Genomic DNA, 18490 nt, shown 5'->3' with positions numbered 1-18490 from the left:
TATTCAAGCAAATTTGATGGGGGAAAGCTAGAAGATGTTTCCACCTTTAATGTAAGAATAGAGAACATAAGCTTATATTTTATATTTTCAATCGAATTATTGTTTTTATTATATACTTTGTATTTGTATATTTGCATGGCACTAAAAGACTACATGGTTGCATTTAATAGTGCATTTTTAGGTAACTTAAATTTTCGCAACCACGATACTTAAAAGGGTCTTTTTTTACCCCATCTTAATCCCAATGTCGCATCCCCTTTACATCTGTGATGGCGCGTATCCAGAAAGTATCTAGATAATGTTTACCCAAATAAAATATGATTTTATCTACCTATCTACTCACAGTCTGTAAACCATTTCGGAAAGCGGCCTTTTCCTGAAAACGATTATTCGATTTAGGGAGGAAACCCAACCGGAAAGGTTACCCAAGTTGTGCCGCTCACCTAAACCTAGCATAGCTCGTTTGTCCCCTCTATGGGTAGTAGAGATTTATACACATGAACCAAATGAGTGGAATATGATGTATAGGTTAGTACCAAACGATGTATCGGTTTCCGGGCGAATATTTTTTAAAACCAAGCTATGAAATTTCTCATCTCACTGGTAACTGAAAAGGGATAAAGGTTCTGCGTTGTTGTTGTTGTGAATCTAGAGTTTCAGAAACAATAACACAGACTGGAAATGGGTTGAAATGAAACTGACTGTTATGAATAGTCGTAGGTATCCTTACTGCCGGTAGTTTCCCTAAAACAATGCTCTCTCTACCGGTTCCTACTTCAAAAAGAAGGACAAGTAGTGATATGGAGGAGTTATAGGCTATTTATCCTGGCAGGAAAATCGTTCGAGTGCACCCAAACAGCTACGAAACGAATATATCATTCCTACAAACGAGCCAGAACGACCAGTCGGTTCGACAAGCAGTAATTTATTCATTGGATGGATTGGAACTACCGGTCAATTAATTTGTTGAAGTTATTGTTGTGGTTATCCAAGTTTGTTATAGCTGTACCGATCCGGACAACCAATTGATTTGGTCAATGAATAATGTAGCGATATTGGATCGTACTATGTAAAACGCATTTTCGCTATGTTCTTATTATCACTTTACCTACCTGTTATTTAACCCTCAAAAAGACAAGAGGTCTCAGAGTACCAGCTGGTTACAATTATCCAGCTTGAATGAACTTGTGATTAGGTATAGAAATGATCGAGCATTTTCGGGTTGTAAATTATCTCACTGATAAAGCGACAAAAAAGAGTTTTAATTTCACCGGAGCTAAGGAGGAAAGCTTTTTGAAGCTATGATTTCAACTTGCTTCAGCTTTATTGAGGGTTACAACAGCGTTTTCTACCTCTGATCAACCCATTGGCTTAACTAGTGAATGATAGCGATAAATTGTAAGCTATGTTTCGTCTACATAAGAGTATTTTACCGTTTTCCCATCGATTTCGTTCTGACGTTAGTTTGTTTGTTAACCTAGTAATACCAGTTTCTTTTGAATAAAACAGACAAACTGTCCTATAGTATACATTCAAATACATGGAAATTTCAATTTTCACAGTTATGCACAACAGCAACAAATAGTGGATATACTTTTTATGTCGACTTGAGTTTGGTTCCGGAAATAAAAAGGTAGACATTTTAGATCCTCTTTTTAACACTTCAATGCCTTTGCACGGCACAAGACGAAGGGAAAATGCTCGATTGTATCCAATTACCGAAGTAAATCTGTGTTAAAAAGAACCGTCCCCTGCGAGGAAAAAGACCGATTCGAAGCTCATTTCACCATCTTCATTTTCCACTTGAAAGGTCACTTGTGCCTGATCCTGAAAGGAAAAACGACTGGAGACTCTTCTGTCGTGCTCCGTCTTGCTTTAGCATGCCTTCCTCAGCTCTTAGCTAACTTTCCCCAAATGACGAACGGGGAAAGCCTACAGCAAATGGTAGAAGAGAAGTAAGCTCTATCGAGCAAGTGCTGCAAGTGGCAAGGATTTCGAATCGATTTTTATAGGTTTCCCCCCTTTTTCGAGTCTTCCATAGTCCTGCCATAGCCTTGTACGTGTTGGAAAAAGTTCTCAAAGTGTCAAATCAAATCATAAACATAAATACTTTCACCAATGTTTCGTAATCGACATCCAAACGAGTGGATTAGCAGTAAATCTGTAGCTACTTAGTTAGACGAAAAGAGATCTCTCCTCGCTCAAGTCTCATCAGAAAATAGAAAAGAAATACTTTAAGATTTGCAATACTTACTTGGTTTACTCTATCTTGCAATCGTAATAAGGCATCTTCTAGTTCTGCTATTCTGGCCTCGAGTAGATCCTGAAAAGAAGAAAAAGAATAATGCTATGATAAGCCGACATTCCAGACTGCAGTGCATAGAGGCGGATTCAGCAAAATGGAGGTCTGGTATTTTGATTTTGAAATGAACATTGTACAAGACTTTAAACGCAATAATTTCTTTAAATGAAAATCAAAAATTTGGTTTAAAATGATTTTGAATTTGAAACTGATTAAAAATTAAAACTAATTTAAAATTTCTCAACAAGTTGAATCTTTTGAAGAGTAGGGTGGGGGTCAAAACCCCCAGAACACTTGTGCTGGATCCGTGTGAGAAATATTTTTACCATATGTTTACCATGATTTGTAGTAATACTAGTAATTGTGAACATTCTAAAAAAACATTTTTTGCACAAGTTCCAGCAGATGATTTATCAGTTTCATCAAGTTGTTACCCTATTATGTTAATAAATCAACAAATAACAGGAAAACTCAAAATATAGCGGTGTGGTGATTGTTTTCTTATCTAGTAAGGGTTATAAAGTATTTCGAATAGGGCAGCAGACTTGGTGTGATCGCTGGTATAGTTGTGATAGTGATGAAAACTGATTGTTTTTGACCATTAAAAAAACTTTTAGGAAAGTACAGCCATTTTTAAATTTCATATTTCTAGCTTGGCTACATGAATGCAGGAGCAGTATCAAATGTCTGTATTGAATGCAGGTGTGCTCTGTACAGACTTCTACAGTGCGCCAACTATTCGCTAGCAAGAGCAGTTTATGTCTAAGTACAAAACTATGTAAAAATATAACCCATTAGGTACATTTTCACATATGGATTCTAATAATAAGTTAAACTGTACTTTTTGATATCAAAAATAAAAGTTTTGGTTAGTTTTTAGCATAAAAAGTGTAGCACAACTATTGGGGCAAGACAGCCTGCCATGTCGGTATAGTTGTGTTACCTGTTGCATTAGTTGCACTATCTTTTTTTGATCAACCCAAACTGGTACGAATAGATGTTTTCTTTTTCGTTTTCATTACCGCTTAAAGGACGGGCATAGCGTAGTTAGTAAATCGATCAACTTGTATGCACCTGTGTTCGATTCCTAGCCCCGCACATAAGGTTAGAGATTCTTCTACCCGAAAACAAAGTCGAATGACTTTAAGGTGGTAATCTCTATAAACAAAATAAATACATACTCCTTCATTCTGGCTTACAGTTTAATCGCCTCAGTTCGGCTTTAGCCTTTTTTGTTAGGGTAAGCTTTGCCACTGCAATCACTATTCAGGTTATCTTTTGTGGCTGCCCCTCTTTGCTCTAAATGTTACAAATTGCCCGAATCCTGTGTAGTTGGAAGCGAGTTGTTTGTTTCCGAAGTATCGCTCCCTTCGAAGAAATATGTTCCAAGCTTGAATCTTCGTTCGTTCCGGTCATAAAACTTGATAGCTTTACTTAGAGTTTTTCAACAGCAACAGTCTTTTTTGAGGCTATTTACCTTTTTTCCTCGATCAGTCTTTCTCAAGACTAAAGGTTAGAGCAGCATCAGTCAACATTTTCTTGTGACAATATTTTATTATTCTCCCTAATCCCCACGGTTGCAACTAGTTTCCTATTGCTAGCGGTTCAAGAGTAGCAAAAACAACCAATATCTTGTATAACCTCACACGAAACATTGATTGGAAGAGTTACGCGACCCCGATATCCGACAAAATCAAATCCTCTAGAAGAAGAGTACAGGTTTTTGGCTGGCTTGATTCACGACCCCACGAACGGAGCTCAGACTAAAGCAGTATCTAACGCGAATACCCACGAACAATCCCTTACAGCATGGCGGAACAAAGCGTTCTCAGACTAGTACACAGAAAATTCTACTGCCAGGACGACGAATTACCCGCCATCTATCGACAGTACGCGACGTTAGCCAACAACGAAGTTATCAACGCCGGTTCGTCGACGAGTTAACAAGAGAAACATCGGTGTGCCCTCTGTGGACCACGTCTCGACAGATGCGTACCAACAAGAGCGTAGAATATTCAAACAGCTATATATTCACTTTTGCCAAGAAAATCTCTTCCGGTGCAGAAAACCAAGCGCGCCACGTCTCTTCACGACACCGCGAATGAAACATTGTTTTCGATGGTGGAGTTCTCTATTGCTCTCTTGCCATGTAAGTATAACGCTCCAAGGATAGCCAGAATCAAATTCAACTTGTTAAAAAATCGGATTCCGTAAAAAGACGCTTGTTGTATCGGCCAATCGCAATTCTGTCATGTATCCAGAAGTCGTATAAGAAAATTATCTTGATCCTCCTCGACCATTGGGTAGAAGTAAATGGCTTACTGTCAGCAAAGATAATGGGACGATCGATTGCCTTGCGTCGCTCTTACCGGAAATTCAAATGGTCTATCCTAGCAAAAAACAGATGGCATCATTTTTGTTGGGAATTAAAAGGGCTTTTTAATCCATTTCTATCAACGTTCTTTCAGCGAAGCATGGCCTTAAGCGATTTTAAACAACGCTTTGCTAAGCCTGTCGTCTGGTAAGCACATGCATTTTTTCGAATGACGATTTAACAACATTGCGATATCACAACAATGGCAGATTATCAACATTGCGATCTACAATTTTTAAGTGAATGGCATAGACGATTGTGTTGTCGCTAGGGTAACCTGTAGACGACAGGGCCGCATGGTCCGGGGAGGGGTTTTATGTGCATAGCATCCACTCTATTTCAACGACTAAGAATTTAGTTTCTTCAGTAGGGTTTTTTTCAATTCGTTTATTTGATAAGGCAGGTTTGCGTTAGCTTAAAGGTGCCAATTTTGTTTTGTTTTACATTTTAAATTACTTAAAACTAGGGGATTACATATTGATTTTTTAAATTAAACTAAGGCTAATTTATAGCTATACATATACACAAGGGGGTAATATAATTTTCGTAAGATTAGGGGGTCATTTAGTTTTTATGGCAATATGGTTTGACATTTTTAGCAATGAGATTGTTGGAGCAAATAATGTTTAACTAAGGGGGAAAATTTTTACGACTATCTTAAAAGTAGAAATAATTAGGGGGGCGTGATTAAATTTTGTAAAGATTCGGGGACATTTTCAACGAGATTATATAATATAATATAATAGTTAAAACAAGAAATAGCAAGAAGAGCTAAATGCTTCATGAAGATATTTGGGGGGGGGGGAAGGGGTGTTACTTCTGTGTATAAGAGTCAGGGGAAGTAGGGTGGACAAAGATGGCAGGGGGAGAACATTATTTCAGTTTCAGGCTTCGGGAGATCAACGGATGGATTACAGAATCAGGGTGGCCTTCATCAGGAAGAATCATGTACTGGGACGCCGGGTGGTCGTTCTCAAGATGGCAGGGGTTTCTCCAGACGATTTCGTAGTGCGGCTCAGATGTTGATCGGCTACATTTCGAGTTGTGCGTGTGATGTTCGTGCGTTAGGTCCCGTGTTTGTTGGCTCATTCGACAGGGATGTTTTGTGTCGCCTTGGAGTTGCATCAAACCATCGTGGGTGTATGGTACAGGTGGAAGAGAGCGCTTCTGAGAATGATAAGGAAAAAGGGGCAGTTAAAGTTGGATATTGATGGTTTTTATGAAGGTGTATATAAGGGACATATAGAGGACATCGCGGCTTGCCAACACATCTCGAACCGGGACGTTGGGTGGTCTTCCTCGGGCCCGGAGGGTGTCCATAAGCCGAGACCTGGCGGAACTGTACTCGGTGCACGCCCAGACTATGTGCTCTATATCGTGATAACCGTCGCCACAAGCGCAGATACCACTCTCCACGAGCCTAATACGTCGGCGATATACATCCAGCGTGTAATGGTTCGCCAAGAGTCGGGACATCACACGAATGAAGTCACGACCCACATCCATCCCCTTGAACCAAGGTTTTGTCGATACCTTAGGGGCTATCGAATGTAGCCACCTTCCTAGCACCCCATTGCTCCACGAGGTTTGCCAACTTTCGAGGGTTCTCTGATGAATAATACTGAAAAATTCGTGGAACCAAATTGGTCTTTCAAAAACGTCACCTTTAATGGCACCACCTTAGCTAAGGAGTCCGCCTTCTCATTGCCCGGAACGGAGCAATGAGAAGGGACCCACACCAAGGTAATCTGGAAAGATTTGTCAGATAAAGCACTCAGTAGCTCCCGTATTTTCCCCAAAAAATAAGAGGAATGCTTTCTATGTTTCATCGAGCGAATAGCGTCAATAGAACTCAGACTATCCGAGACGATGAAGTAATGGTCTGCGGGTAATGTGTCAATGACTCCAAGGGTATACTGAATAGCAGCTAGTTCACTTCTCAGCATTCTTACTGCAAGAATCATCTAGATGATTCTCCCCGCATTTTCCACAGCGGGCTTTATTGCTACAATGGGTGGCTGTGTGACCCAATTGTTTACACTTTGTGCAATTCATGACCCGCGGCACACACAGACGCACAGGCAGACGAACCTTGTGCAAGAGGACGTAATTTGGCAAAGCGGTACCAGCGAAGGTCAACCGATAAGAGTTTGATTGGGGGTACGTTTTTGAACCATCCACCGCAACTACTACTGAGTGCAAACGCTTGCACTCAAGTATTTTCACTGGCTGAAGTACGCGGTCTCTAAAACGGCCAACCCCGTACTGCAGCAGATCCTCGCATGTCAAACTCTCATCGGTGACAACGCCTTCAGACTGTACTTTTACAGCTGGAATATACACGTGATAGTCCTTCGTAAAGTGCTCGCAGCAAGCAATATCGTTTGCTTGCTTTGAGTTAGTCAGCACGACCCTCAACCTGTCTGAGCGGACCTTTTTTATTTCGGTCACAGCCGAGAACTGTTCCGTCAGGTCTTTTGAAATCTGTAATAGATTCAGCGATTTTGTTTTGGGCCGAAAGAAGACCACAAAGGGACCGGTCGAGAGCTCTGGATATTGTTTGGGTCGGGGGAGAGCCTTAGGAGTCGACTCGATCTCCATTTGGCCATCCGGGGAGGGAGCCATCGACACCGTCAACGCACGGGGTCAGCACCCGCGCAGACGGGAAAAAGCCGTAAATGTATCAAATAGATTTCACTTATCTGTATACTCGTTTCCCACGACGCACCAGTCCAGCTTAAATAGCTGGTTATTGTTCAATCCTCGCTTTACGAACAAAAAGTTGAGGAATGTGGCCTAACGGTTAACACACGCACAAAAGAAAATAAAAGTCCAAACCTCGAAGAGGCAGAGAATGGCAAGATAACCTTGAACGCGGATTACTGCACTGTTCTTTTTCCAACGGACCGAAAACAAAACACTTCTATCTCGATCGAGCGATGCGTAGAGACTCATCAGTAGGGTTATAGCACTACTCCTTGACACACTACTAGTTCACCATCATCCACACAGACCATGGCAGCTGTGGGTCGAGACGTAGTGCTCTTCCCCTACGAAGACAATTTGGGTAGCAACTTCAGATTGTCTAGTTAACCGATCCCTTCGGCTTCCTTGTGCCATTCAGCACCACGACTCAGCTCGCTTGTGCCATTTACCACCGCAACTCCTTTCTCGTACTATTCAGCACCACTTACTTGTTGAGCTCCCGACTAGCTCGCAAACTACTCAGAATTCTCCGGCGAGAGAAGTTCTACTGAAACCGAGCCAACCAACCAGGTGTAGAGGTCAGTTTACTGGCGCCCCAACGACCCACTGCTTGCTTCGCGACACGGTCTACTCTGTCTAATCCCCGGCGGTGGATCTAGCCTACTCACGAGCTACCCGGTGGGATGTCGAGGTCGATCCTGCGATTCTGGTGAAGCTCGATAAGTTCCTGAATCCAAAACACCAAAAAGTGTCGAAATCGGTTGGAAATTGGCTTAGTTATTGGCATTTCAGTTTTGTGGGTACCCGGGTACCCCCGTCGGCCTGTTACGCAGTAAAAAAATCAGGTGCCCTTCCTCACTCCTCCCCTGATTATATCAACAATACTATTAACTCAAAAGCTTGACTTAGCAAAGTTCTAAGATGTCACAAAGCTTCAATTTCCAGCTATGGATAAAACATTGGGATTTCATTAATTGAAACCTGAAAACACATAACAGTTAAGAGCCTACACGTAACGCAAATTTTCATTTAATGACATTCCGAGGTGAAAACATATATTTTAGCTTCGTATCCTCCGCCATCGAGTGCGGCATCTCACCCGCTATTTTGATGGGGCATCTATCCCAATTGTAGAGGAGAGATACCGCACGACGTCTTTTTACTCTGAAATTATGGATGACCGTGCTCATGATCAGAATACCTTCTAAAGGTTCCAGCTATTCAACCGATACATGTTTTACCAAAAAACAAATCGAACGATTTAACCCTTAAACTTAACCCTTATACTTGCACACCACCTCTTTCTACCAAATAGATATTGTCATTAAATATCTAATATACTTGGTTCAAAACCAAGAGATGTGAAATAGGCTCTATTGCCATAATAGGCACATTACCCTGTCTACTCACTGATTCGAAAGTGTACCAACGTATACCTTTGCGAGATATATAAATGATGTTGGGGAGTAGGAGAGCTTGTACATCTGAGAACGCTCAAAGTTCGGAAATATAATATAGAGTATATATTTTCATATATAATGTATAGTGTATGATTTCACTAACTGAAAGGAAATGCAAGAAAGAGCGTATAATTCGTCTGATACACCTGCTCTCTCCAAAACTAATTATTCTGCTATATGTACTGTTTTTGATATCCTTGATCTCTTCTATACACTTCTGCGCCATATCACATCGCGCCATTCGGTTGGCAGTTTGATCTTTGCTAGGACTGTTTATTTTCCTAATTTCCAATTAAATCATAAAAATAACAGAAAAGCTTACAAAAGAGAAATGCCACAATGGAGGTTGTAAAAAAACATCATGCCGTGAAGGAAGTAAAATGATCAGTGACTATGTACTCAACGTTTCAGCGCTGTATATCTATCTTGTCTGTGTGGTTACAAGTCAAAAGCATTGGCACCGGCATAAAACACTCATTCACCGTCCGTTTGATCTTTGTTGTGATTGTTTACGCTTTTCTCTCATCATTTTCCGGCCCCAAAGAAAAGATATATGAAAACACGCGGGTAGAACCGAAAAAAGGAAAAACATACTTAATTTTTTCACCCAGCTAACCCTGACTAATGATTCATGTAAATCACTTGTTCATTTCTTGTACCTATGGTTTTCTAGGATATAATTGTGTGCCTCTAGGAACTCAATATCCTCGGATTTCTTGTATAATACTCGCTGTCAAAAAAGAATAGGTCGAGTTTAACATAAAATTTCTAATGGGAAAAGTGCCTCGGTCAGGAATCTGTTATAATTAGGTGATACTTAACCGTACCCTCATTGTGTGTCAAAACAAAAATCAAGTTTCAAATTAGGAAAAGTAGGTTAAAACTGTGAAAGAACGTTGATTGACAGTCAGAAAGGAAACAAAAAATAAATGACCTAAAGCAGATCGTCGCCGTCGCTAGAGCACAATCCGGACCAAAAATAAGCAGATACTTCTTGACTTCATGAATGGCGTCCAACGCACATCGGAACAGGTGTAGGCGGCCTTTGTTGGCGGGCACCTTCTAACTGCCGCATAATACCGTTTCGTGTGGGGGCCAACCAAAAATGATTACTTGCACCAATCGCGACCATCAGCGTCTGGCACTGACTTGCTTAGTTGGCAGTTTTAAAGCAAACATTTCCATGTCGAGGAGAGGATACATTCAGAAAAGCTATAAGGCGACGCTCATTTAATAGTCAGCCGTCCATCCACCACCAGTGGAGACTCACAGGCTAGTGCGAATTCATTCATGTATTAGCTTTTTCTAACTCCCTTCCACTCATTCCCACACATTTCCCTTAGTTCTAGCTGAACTTTTCGAAACCTTCCTACATAATTTGTATTCAGCATATGGGCGACATTAAAACACCCTTTTCTGGACGGCAGGAAAAAACCTGTTTTCGTGTTTCACAAGTATTCAACAACGTGAGTCAGCAGACATGTGAATACGAAAATATAGCAATGATTGTATCTCTGCAGACCAATGACATTACACGCAACATTATTTATGTTTTTTTTTTCAATTGATAAATTTCAGTGTGCGACTAGCACCAGAAGCTTTAATATCTTTGTAGCGGAATGTCCTCGATTGTGAAACAGTTCCGGTTGTGATATACCCGTCATTTGTGACGTGTTTGTTAAACTCTTAGATCTCATACTCCGTAACAGACCGATAGGGTACCCGGTTACTGAATCGAAAATGAAACGTTGTATCTGTGGTAATTTCTAATGAAATTTTAGATACTTGAGAAAGTTTTCAATTGAACACCTCAAATTGTTTGGTTGTCTGTCAATTAGGAAACAGAAGAATTAGTGAATCATCGGGGACATGCTTCAGTACCAGGGTTAATGGAGGGAGTTAATGAATTTAAATAGGATTTTAGCAGTATCGGTTCAAGTTGTTTCAGAAGGATTTTTATTACCGTTTTCGGATCATCTGATGATTTGACCCTGAAAAGCAAACTGCGAAAAGACTTCCGACACATCGAATTTCATTAAAGTAAATCTTGCCAAAAATATACACGTGGGTGTGGATTATTATTTTTATTTTTTATTATTATATAATAGTTGGTAAAATAATGAAAACGACAAAAAAGGAAATTTAATTGCATAAGATGGCACCGATCCCGATAGTGAAGCAGCATCTCTTGATAATTGTAACACTGATTTCTAACATTCTAGACAAGTTTTCATGGTATGTAAGAACTGTTGTTTTTAAATGACATCGTGACATAATCGGTATACGGACTAAGGGTGCAAATATGACTTGAGTGCGATGCTGATTTGTAGTGTATTCTCATTCAAATTATTACACAGGTTCCCCAGAATAAATATCCTATCTCTCTGTGGTATTAACTGAAAGAATCATTCATTTTAAATTGTTACGATAAAATATCATCCTATTTTAAGGTTGAACAGAGAATGGGCAAAAATCGAAAACGAAAAAAAAACAGTTTTTCCACACCATGTATTAGAACTTCATAAAAATCAATCAGCAGTACTGTAACAACATTCTACATAAGCTGATCGATTGTTATGAAAATCTAACACATGGTGTGGAAAAAACTGCTTTTTTCGTTTTCGATTTTTGCCCATTCTTTGTCCAATCTTAAAGTAGAATACTTCTAACGTTTCAATACTGGATCCGGTACAACAAATTTTACTGAAGCTTTTTCCAAATTTTTAAATGTGTTAATTTTGCTTTTGTTTTGTGAACTTCAGTCACGGTTTCCGTCATACCATTACTAAATCGATTTTCTGTGTGTGAACTATCTCACAACTTTATGAACATTGTTCATAAAATCGAAGGTAGAATCGTGATTTTATTTATAGTTTTTGGAAAACATATTTACTCGTGAACTATTTCACGAAACCCGGAATATTATTCATGAATCCAAATATAATAGTCACTATTCAATATCCGTGCTCGTGAAATCATTCACAAAATCACACAATGTTATTCATGTATACGTGAACTGATTCCCGATTTCTAGCAAATTAGTCACAAGTCATTATTCATGATCATGAATTAATTCACAAAACCATGAAATAATTTTTATATACGTTAACTAGTTCATGATTCCTAGTATAATAGTCACTACTTACCAATCGAGCTCGTGCAATAATTCACAAAATCGAAAAATATTATTCATGTATACGTGAACTGATTTATGATTCCTAGCGACTGACTATTCGTGCTCTTGAAATCGTTCACAAAATCATGTAATCTTATCCACAGAAACGTGAACTGATTCGTGATTCCTAATATAATAGGCACACCTGACCATGTGGCTGTGACCTACTTTAAAAAATCAAAAACCTGTTTTTATCCCCCTAATGGTGCAATTGTACTTTTCTCATTTGTCCAAACTACGATTCCATAGCTGGTTATGTTCAGTACAATGATGGAAATGTATATTACATATTCAGTACGATTTGCACATAGTACATACAATGGATCGACTGCCACGATTTTGAGATACTATGTGTCGACACTGAAACATCGATTGAAACCAGTGGCGAATCAAGGAGGAAGATTCGTTAAGAAATTTAAACTAGTTATAATTTTAAAGTAGTAACCACTTATTGCATACTCCTACCTAAGCCAATACAAGCCAAAAAAGGATTAGGTTAACGATTTTTAAAGCGATTGCATAACCTTTCTATTTGAGAAAGGCAAAAATGTGCCAAAGTCACAAAAGTCAATTTTAGTCAAACAATTTTTTTCGAGATTACATCACATCTCAACGTTTCATGCATTTTAAAGTCATTTGGCATCCAAAATACAAATTCGATTTTGAAATTTTCCCCCCTCCCCCCTTTGAGAATTTTTTATTTCTGTTTATATGGGAATTTGCTGTGTGGTCGCACTCGTTAACACGTAATTCCGGAACCAGAAGTCCAATCAACAAAAATTCAATAGCAGCCGATGGGAAGGTGGTACCTTTCATTTGAGACTAAGTTTGTGCAAATCGGTCCAGCCATCTCACAGAAACAGAAGTGACATTTTTTTCCACATACACACATACATACACAGAGACATTTTCCGATCTTGACGAACTGAGTCGAATGGCATATGACATTCGGCGCTCCAGGCCGGGGTTAGGTTGACGATTTTTAGAGCGATTGCATAACCTTTCTATATGAGAAAGGCAAAAATATCGTTCATGTGTTCGTGAACTAGTTCATGATTCCTAGTATAATTTTCACGACTGACCATTCATGCCTGTGAAATAGTTCACAAAATCATCAAATTTTTTTCATGGATTTGCAAACTGGTTCATGACTCGTAGTACATGATTCACGATCTATCTTGAGTGCTTGTGATATTTAGAAGACATCCGTAATCATTTTCTATTTCATACAACTCTGCACATGTTCTTGAAATTTTCACGTGAATTATTTCACAAAATTTGGGTTTTGTCGTGAAAAGTCATATATTTATGTACAGCCTATAGTGACTATAGCAATAGGTGCGAGCAGCAGATATAAGAAAACTATTAGAATCTCGAACATCATTATTCGAAATCAGGATCATGAATTTCACTACTCGTGATTAAAATATCAAAAATCGTGACTATGATCATGTAATCATGAATACACATCATTTGTAATCATGAACAAAAATTCAACATGAAGCACGTGAATAAAATATCCAGAAAACGTGAATATAAATTAAGAATACTGTGACTAAAACCCTGAAATCATGAACATAAATCGTGCTACTCTACCTGGGAAATCCGATATTAAACTCATGAATAAAAAATCACAGTAACGTGATGAGAAATTACGAAAATCACGACTCCTGAAATCAAGACCGTCGTTTTAGTTGATATACTACAAATCAACTATCCCTAAAGTATGAACAAGAATTACAACAAAAACTAAACGTGCCCAGGGAACAACCACAGTAACCCAACCAAAACTTGCAATGTAACGCCATTTAGATTTTAGCGCGAACTAGTTTCTTAAAAACACACACAGTTTCATAAATACGAGGTTTGTTATCCATAATTTCAGGAACTTGGTCACGATATTCGTAAATAGCTCAGTTCATGAAATCGTGATTTATTGTTCATTATTTTACGAACGGATTTTTTCCCGTGCACTATCTGGTCGAAAAAAACTTCACTTGTCTGATATCCAATTTCGTACCACTACGAAATAAAGCAAAAATTTATTTGCAGAAAATCTTTCGAAAACGAAGAAAATCCGAAATGTTCATGCCTATTTCAGGCAGAGCCATCAATAGAAAGCGCCTGAATGAATTAATCAAATATGGGGCGCTTATGTAGGTATGACGAATTTCGCGCCAAATCGTATTCAGAGTTGCCAGTACCCTCTCAGATTCTAATGAAACTTTCTGTACATAAAGACTTTGTCACATAAAGCCACTTTGCATATTTTGTTTTTCAAAAATGATCTAGACTGTCTTTTGAAAAGGGTAAAACTTTTTTTACCAATTTCAAATTCAATTTTTTTTCAAATGGCTAGAGTTCAAAAATGACAAATCCTACAAAAAAGTTGCAGGAATGGTTTTCACAAAATTAGTCAAATTTTCGAATAAAAATATTGAAAAAATTCTTCATTGACTCCTACACTGAAAAAAAATCGATTTTAAAAATTTCAAGTCCATTTACAAAAAAAAACCATTTTTGATTTGGATGATACTTTGTTTCAAGATAATTATGTTCCCTACCTACTGTCAAAAATTCATGTTGGGCACGTTTAAGGAAAAAAAGTTATTTGGAAAAAACTTTTCTTTGTCCAAACTGATTTTTTTTTCTTCAGTTGTATTTTTATCGAAAACTAAACTAATGCAAGTCATAATCATCCCAGAATCCAATAAAACTCAGTTTGTGAGAAGATATTGTCTAATTTAGCAACTTAGCATATTTTTATTAAGGGGTTAACTACTTTTTTTATTTTTCATGAAATCGAAAGTTTTTATTACTTTATCTGAAAGTACAACTCCTTGAGAATGTTTTCCCAATTTTTTATAAAGATCCGAGGAATAGATCGAATGTTACAGCGCTTCCAAGCGCGCTTCGTCTACTAAGAGCAGTGGTAATTTGAAATTTTAAACTCGATTATCTCGAATTGTCGTTTTACTAAAAATGGTTTTTTCGTCATAACGATTGCCGAAAAACTACTCAATCAATTTTCTTGATTTTTTCAGTAGATCGTAATTAATTTTTTTCGCGCTCTAACGATTCCTTTTTTATTCATAAATTGTTGTTTCATGGATAATTCTTAGAGCTTAAAACAGCGATTTTTTTTACTAAAAACGTTCTCGAATTCAGGAAAAAATTATTATTTATTCAACTAATCGTTAAGGTACGAGGAATACTAATATACTAATGGAATTTTTGAGTTTTGGGATTTTAGATGATCTATTGGTCTCCAATCTTGATCACCGCAAATCTCTTAAATAAAAACCTATTTTAATCCACCTAGCGGTGCAATTGTGCCTTTCTCAATCATGAATCACGAGAATGTGTGCGTTGTTTATATTCATTAAAAGCTTTTAAATGCATATATTACATTTTATTATTGTACATCACATGACAACTATATACAGGAAAATAAATCATTATTCGAGTTCTAAAATTTTGAAAAAGAAAAAACAGCCACGGTAATATTGAATTGAAAAAAAAGGTGCGAAATCGGCAAAGTCCCAAAAAGTCGATTTTTATAAAAAAAAAATTTCGAGATAACATAAAATCTCGACGTTTCATGCATTTTAAAGATGTTTGGCATCAAAAATACGAATTCGATTTCTGAAATTTCATGGGGTCCCCCCTTCGAAAAAAAATTTGAGTTCCGGCTTATATGGGAATTTCATGTGTGACCGGACCGTTCAGTCTATATTTCCGGAACCATACAAGCGATCCGTGCGAAATTTTACAGACATCTGTGGGATAATATAGCTATCATTTGGGACTAAGTTTGTGAAAATCGGCCCAACCATTTCCGAGAAACTGATATGAGTTTGCTAGTTATGAAAGATGGCCGCTTTTCCCGGGCACTTCCGGAACCGTCTATGGTGGTCAATGTAGTCAACGAAAGTTTGTTTGGCGGTCGGTGACCAAGAACTGCAAAGTTAAGTTATTTGAGAGGCATTTTAGCGAAACTTTTACCTTTTTTGCTTCCATCGGGGTATCGGTTTGAATCACAATTTGCTATGTGATCGCACGCCACAACCCGTAACTCCGGAACCGGAAGTCGGTTGGGGATAAAATTTAATAGCCATTTACGGGGACGCAACATCTTTCATTTGAGACTAAGTTTGGTTGATTCGGTCTAGCAACCTCCGAGAAACCGATGTGACTGTTAGTCTGAATTTGGATACTTCCGCCGGGGCTTCCGGAACCGATGATGGTGGCCAATGTGACCAAAGAGACTTTGAATGGCTGTTAATGACCTAGTACTACAAATCGAAGCAGTTGTGGTCACATTTTGGAAATTTTTTCACCATTATACATTCATTGCAGAATTTCTTAAAATCGACATTTTCTGCGTGATCGTACTCATCACCCTGTAATTCCGGAACCGGAAGTCGGATCCATTAGAAATTCAATAGCAGCCTATGGGAACGTTGCACCTTTCATTTGGGACTAAGTTTGTAAAAATCGGTTCATCCATCTCTGAGAAGTGTGAGATTGTGTTCGCGTACACACACACAGACGCACATACACACACAGACATTTGCCGAACTCGACGAACTGAATCGAATGGTATATGTCACTCGGCCCTCCGGGCCTCCGTTAAAAAGTCGGTTTTCAGAGCAATTGCAATACCTTTCTATTGAGAAAGGCAAAAAGGGTTTCGGGGAAAAAGCCATAACTACGCTAATTTAAATTTGTTTTTATAAACTTATGCTTGTTTATTTTACTGAAAAATGTACTACCAAAAAAATATAAGTTTGATGTAATGAAATCATCGCTTTCTTCCTTTACGTAAATTCAAACTTTCTTGACATATTTATCACTAAAAGGTATGTATCCCCTTAATCAAGAATCCCAATGAAAAGAGTTTGTCATTAAACAAATATTCCATTATTACTTTTTTATTTTTTTTGTTTAGTGCTTACGAAGAATCATAGAAAGAAATAACCACCACAACATTATGTATTGAATTTTACATAATTATTTATTTCTTTTTATATATTACATTTGCCTTAAAACTGTCTTCATGCAGGCTATTTTGTATTATTTCTATACAAGGAAAATATTGTTGGTTCTCCCTCTGAATTAGAATACCTTTTCGTCTCTACTTTGCCCCAAGGAATAGGTACAATACTGTGGAATTTCTAAGTTCCAGATATTGTTTTGGCATTATTAGACAGCTTTTCTGACATTTTGTTTTACTGTTCAGTGAATAGAAATTAATTTTGTTATATTTTTATCAGTTTGTTCAATTGCCCAGTTATATAACTATCGGGAACTTGTTATGGTATTTCCATAGTCGCGATCAAGACTGGCTCTTTTTGTCATTCGCTTGAGAGTTCCACAAACAAAATGCAAATCTGCGCTTAACTCATACTTTGACTGGAATCTACACAAACTCGCAAAGTTTTTCTTATTTTTGTTTGTGCTGCTGTTCCATCAGACATAAAATAAATGTTAGAAAAGTTTGTCAATTTTTTCATAAAATTCATCAGTTTTAAGAGGAACAAATGAACTGCAGTATTCAAATCTTCCAGTCTACCTGTTTTCCATTCTTCCAGTCTTCCAGTTCTCCAGTCTTTTAGTCTTCCAATCTTCCAGTCTTCCGACCTTCCAATCTTCCACTCTTCCAGTCTTCATTCAATTTTGTTATGAATATATACCAAATACGTTGCTGATACTTTTTGCATGTATCAGGCAACTAGCAGCCGGGAAAATGGATTCTGAGATGATTATGACTTTCATTAGTTTAGTTTTCGATAAAAATACACTGAAAAAAAATTCAGTTTGGACAAGGAAAAATTTTTTCAAACAACTTTTTTTTTCCTTAAAAGTGCCCAACTTGAATTTTTGACTTTAGACAGGGAACATAATTACCTATCTTGCAACAAAATTTCATCCAAATCAAAAAAAAAAAATTTTGTGTAAATTGACTTTAAACTTTTAAAATCGATTTTTTTCAGTGTAGGAGTGAAGAATTTTTTCAATATTTTTATTCAAAAATATGACTAATTTTGTGAAAATCACTCCTACAACATTTTTTGATAGGATTTGTCATTTTTAGACTATAGCCATTTGAAAAAAATTGGTAAAAAAAGTTTGGCCCTTTTCAAAAGACAGTCTAGATCAATTTTGGAAATATAAAATATGCAAAGTGGCTTTTTGTGACACAGTTTACATGTACAGAAAGTTTCATTAGAATCTAAGAGGGTGCTGCCAACATTTGTTCGAGTTGTCGCGAAATTCGTCTATATACGAATGCGACAAAAAACCTAACGCCAGAGGGAGCTGTCAAATGCAGCCAGCGTATTCAAAATAGGTGTAGAACAAAAAGTGGCTATGCGAGACGGAAGATAAAAATGAAAAAAAAAAAACGAAAATAAAACATCCATCCGCAGGTCCCGTCCTAGATATACAGGTCATGCGTATTCGTGTTATAG

The 18490-nt window shown here is 37.8% G+C and overlaps 1 protein-coding gene across 3 annotated transcripts in view; it reads right to left on the bottom strand.

Moving 5' to 3' along the window:
- LOC131686689 (uncharacterized) overlaps positions 1–18490 on the bottom strand; it is a 209890-nt gene that overhangs the window by 33650 nt on the left and 157750 nt on the right. For all 3 annotated transcript variants that reach the window (XM_058970572.1, XM_058970573.1, XM_058970574.1), the window contains one exon: positions 2255–2323. In XM_058970572.1, the coding sequence (XP_058826555.1) occupies positions 2255–2323 (69 nt within the window). The remainder of the gene's footprint in view (positions 1–2254; positions 2324–18490) is intronic.

Source organism: Topomyia yanbarensis, chromosome 3 (assembly GCF_030247195.1).
Source record: "Topomyia yanbarensis strain Yona2022 chromosome 3, ASM3024719v1, whole genome shotgun sequence".
Classification (NCBI taxonomy): Eukaryota; Metazoa; Arthropoda; class Insecta; order Diptera; family Culicidae; genus Topomyia; species Topomyia yanbarensis.
The sequence above is the reverse complement of the archived record's forward strand: the minus strand, read 5'-3'. Positions and strand labels throughout refer to the sequence as shown.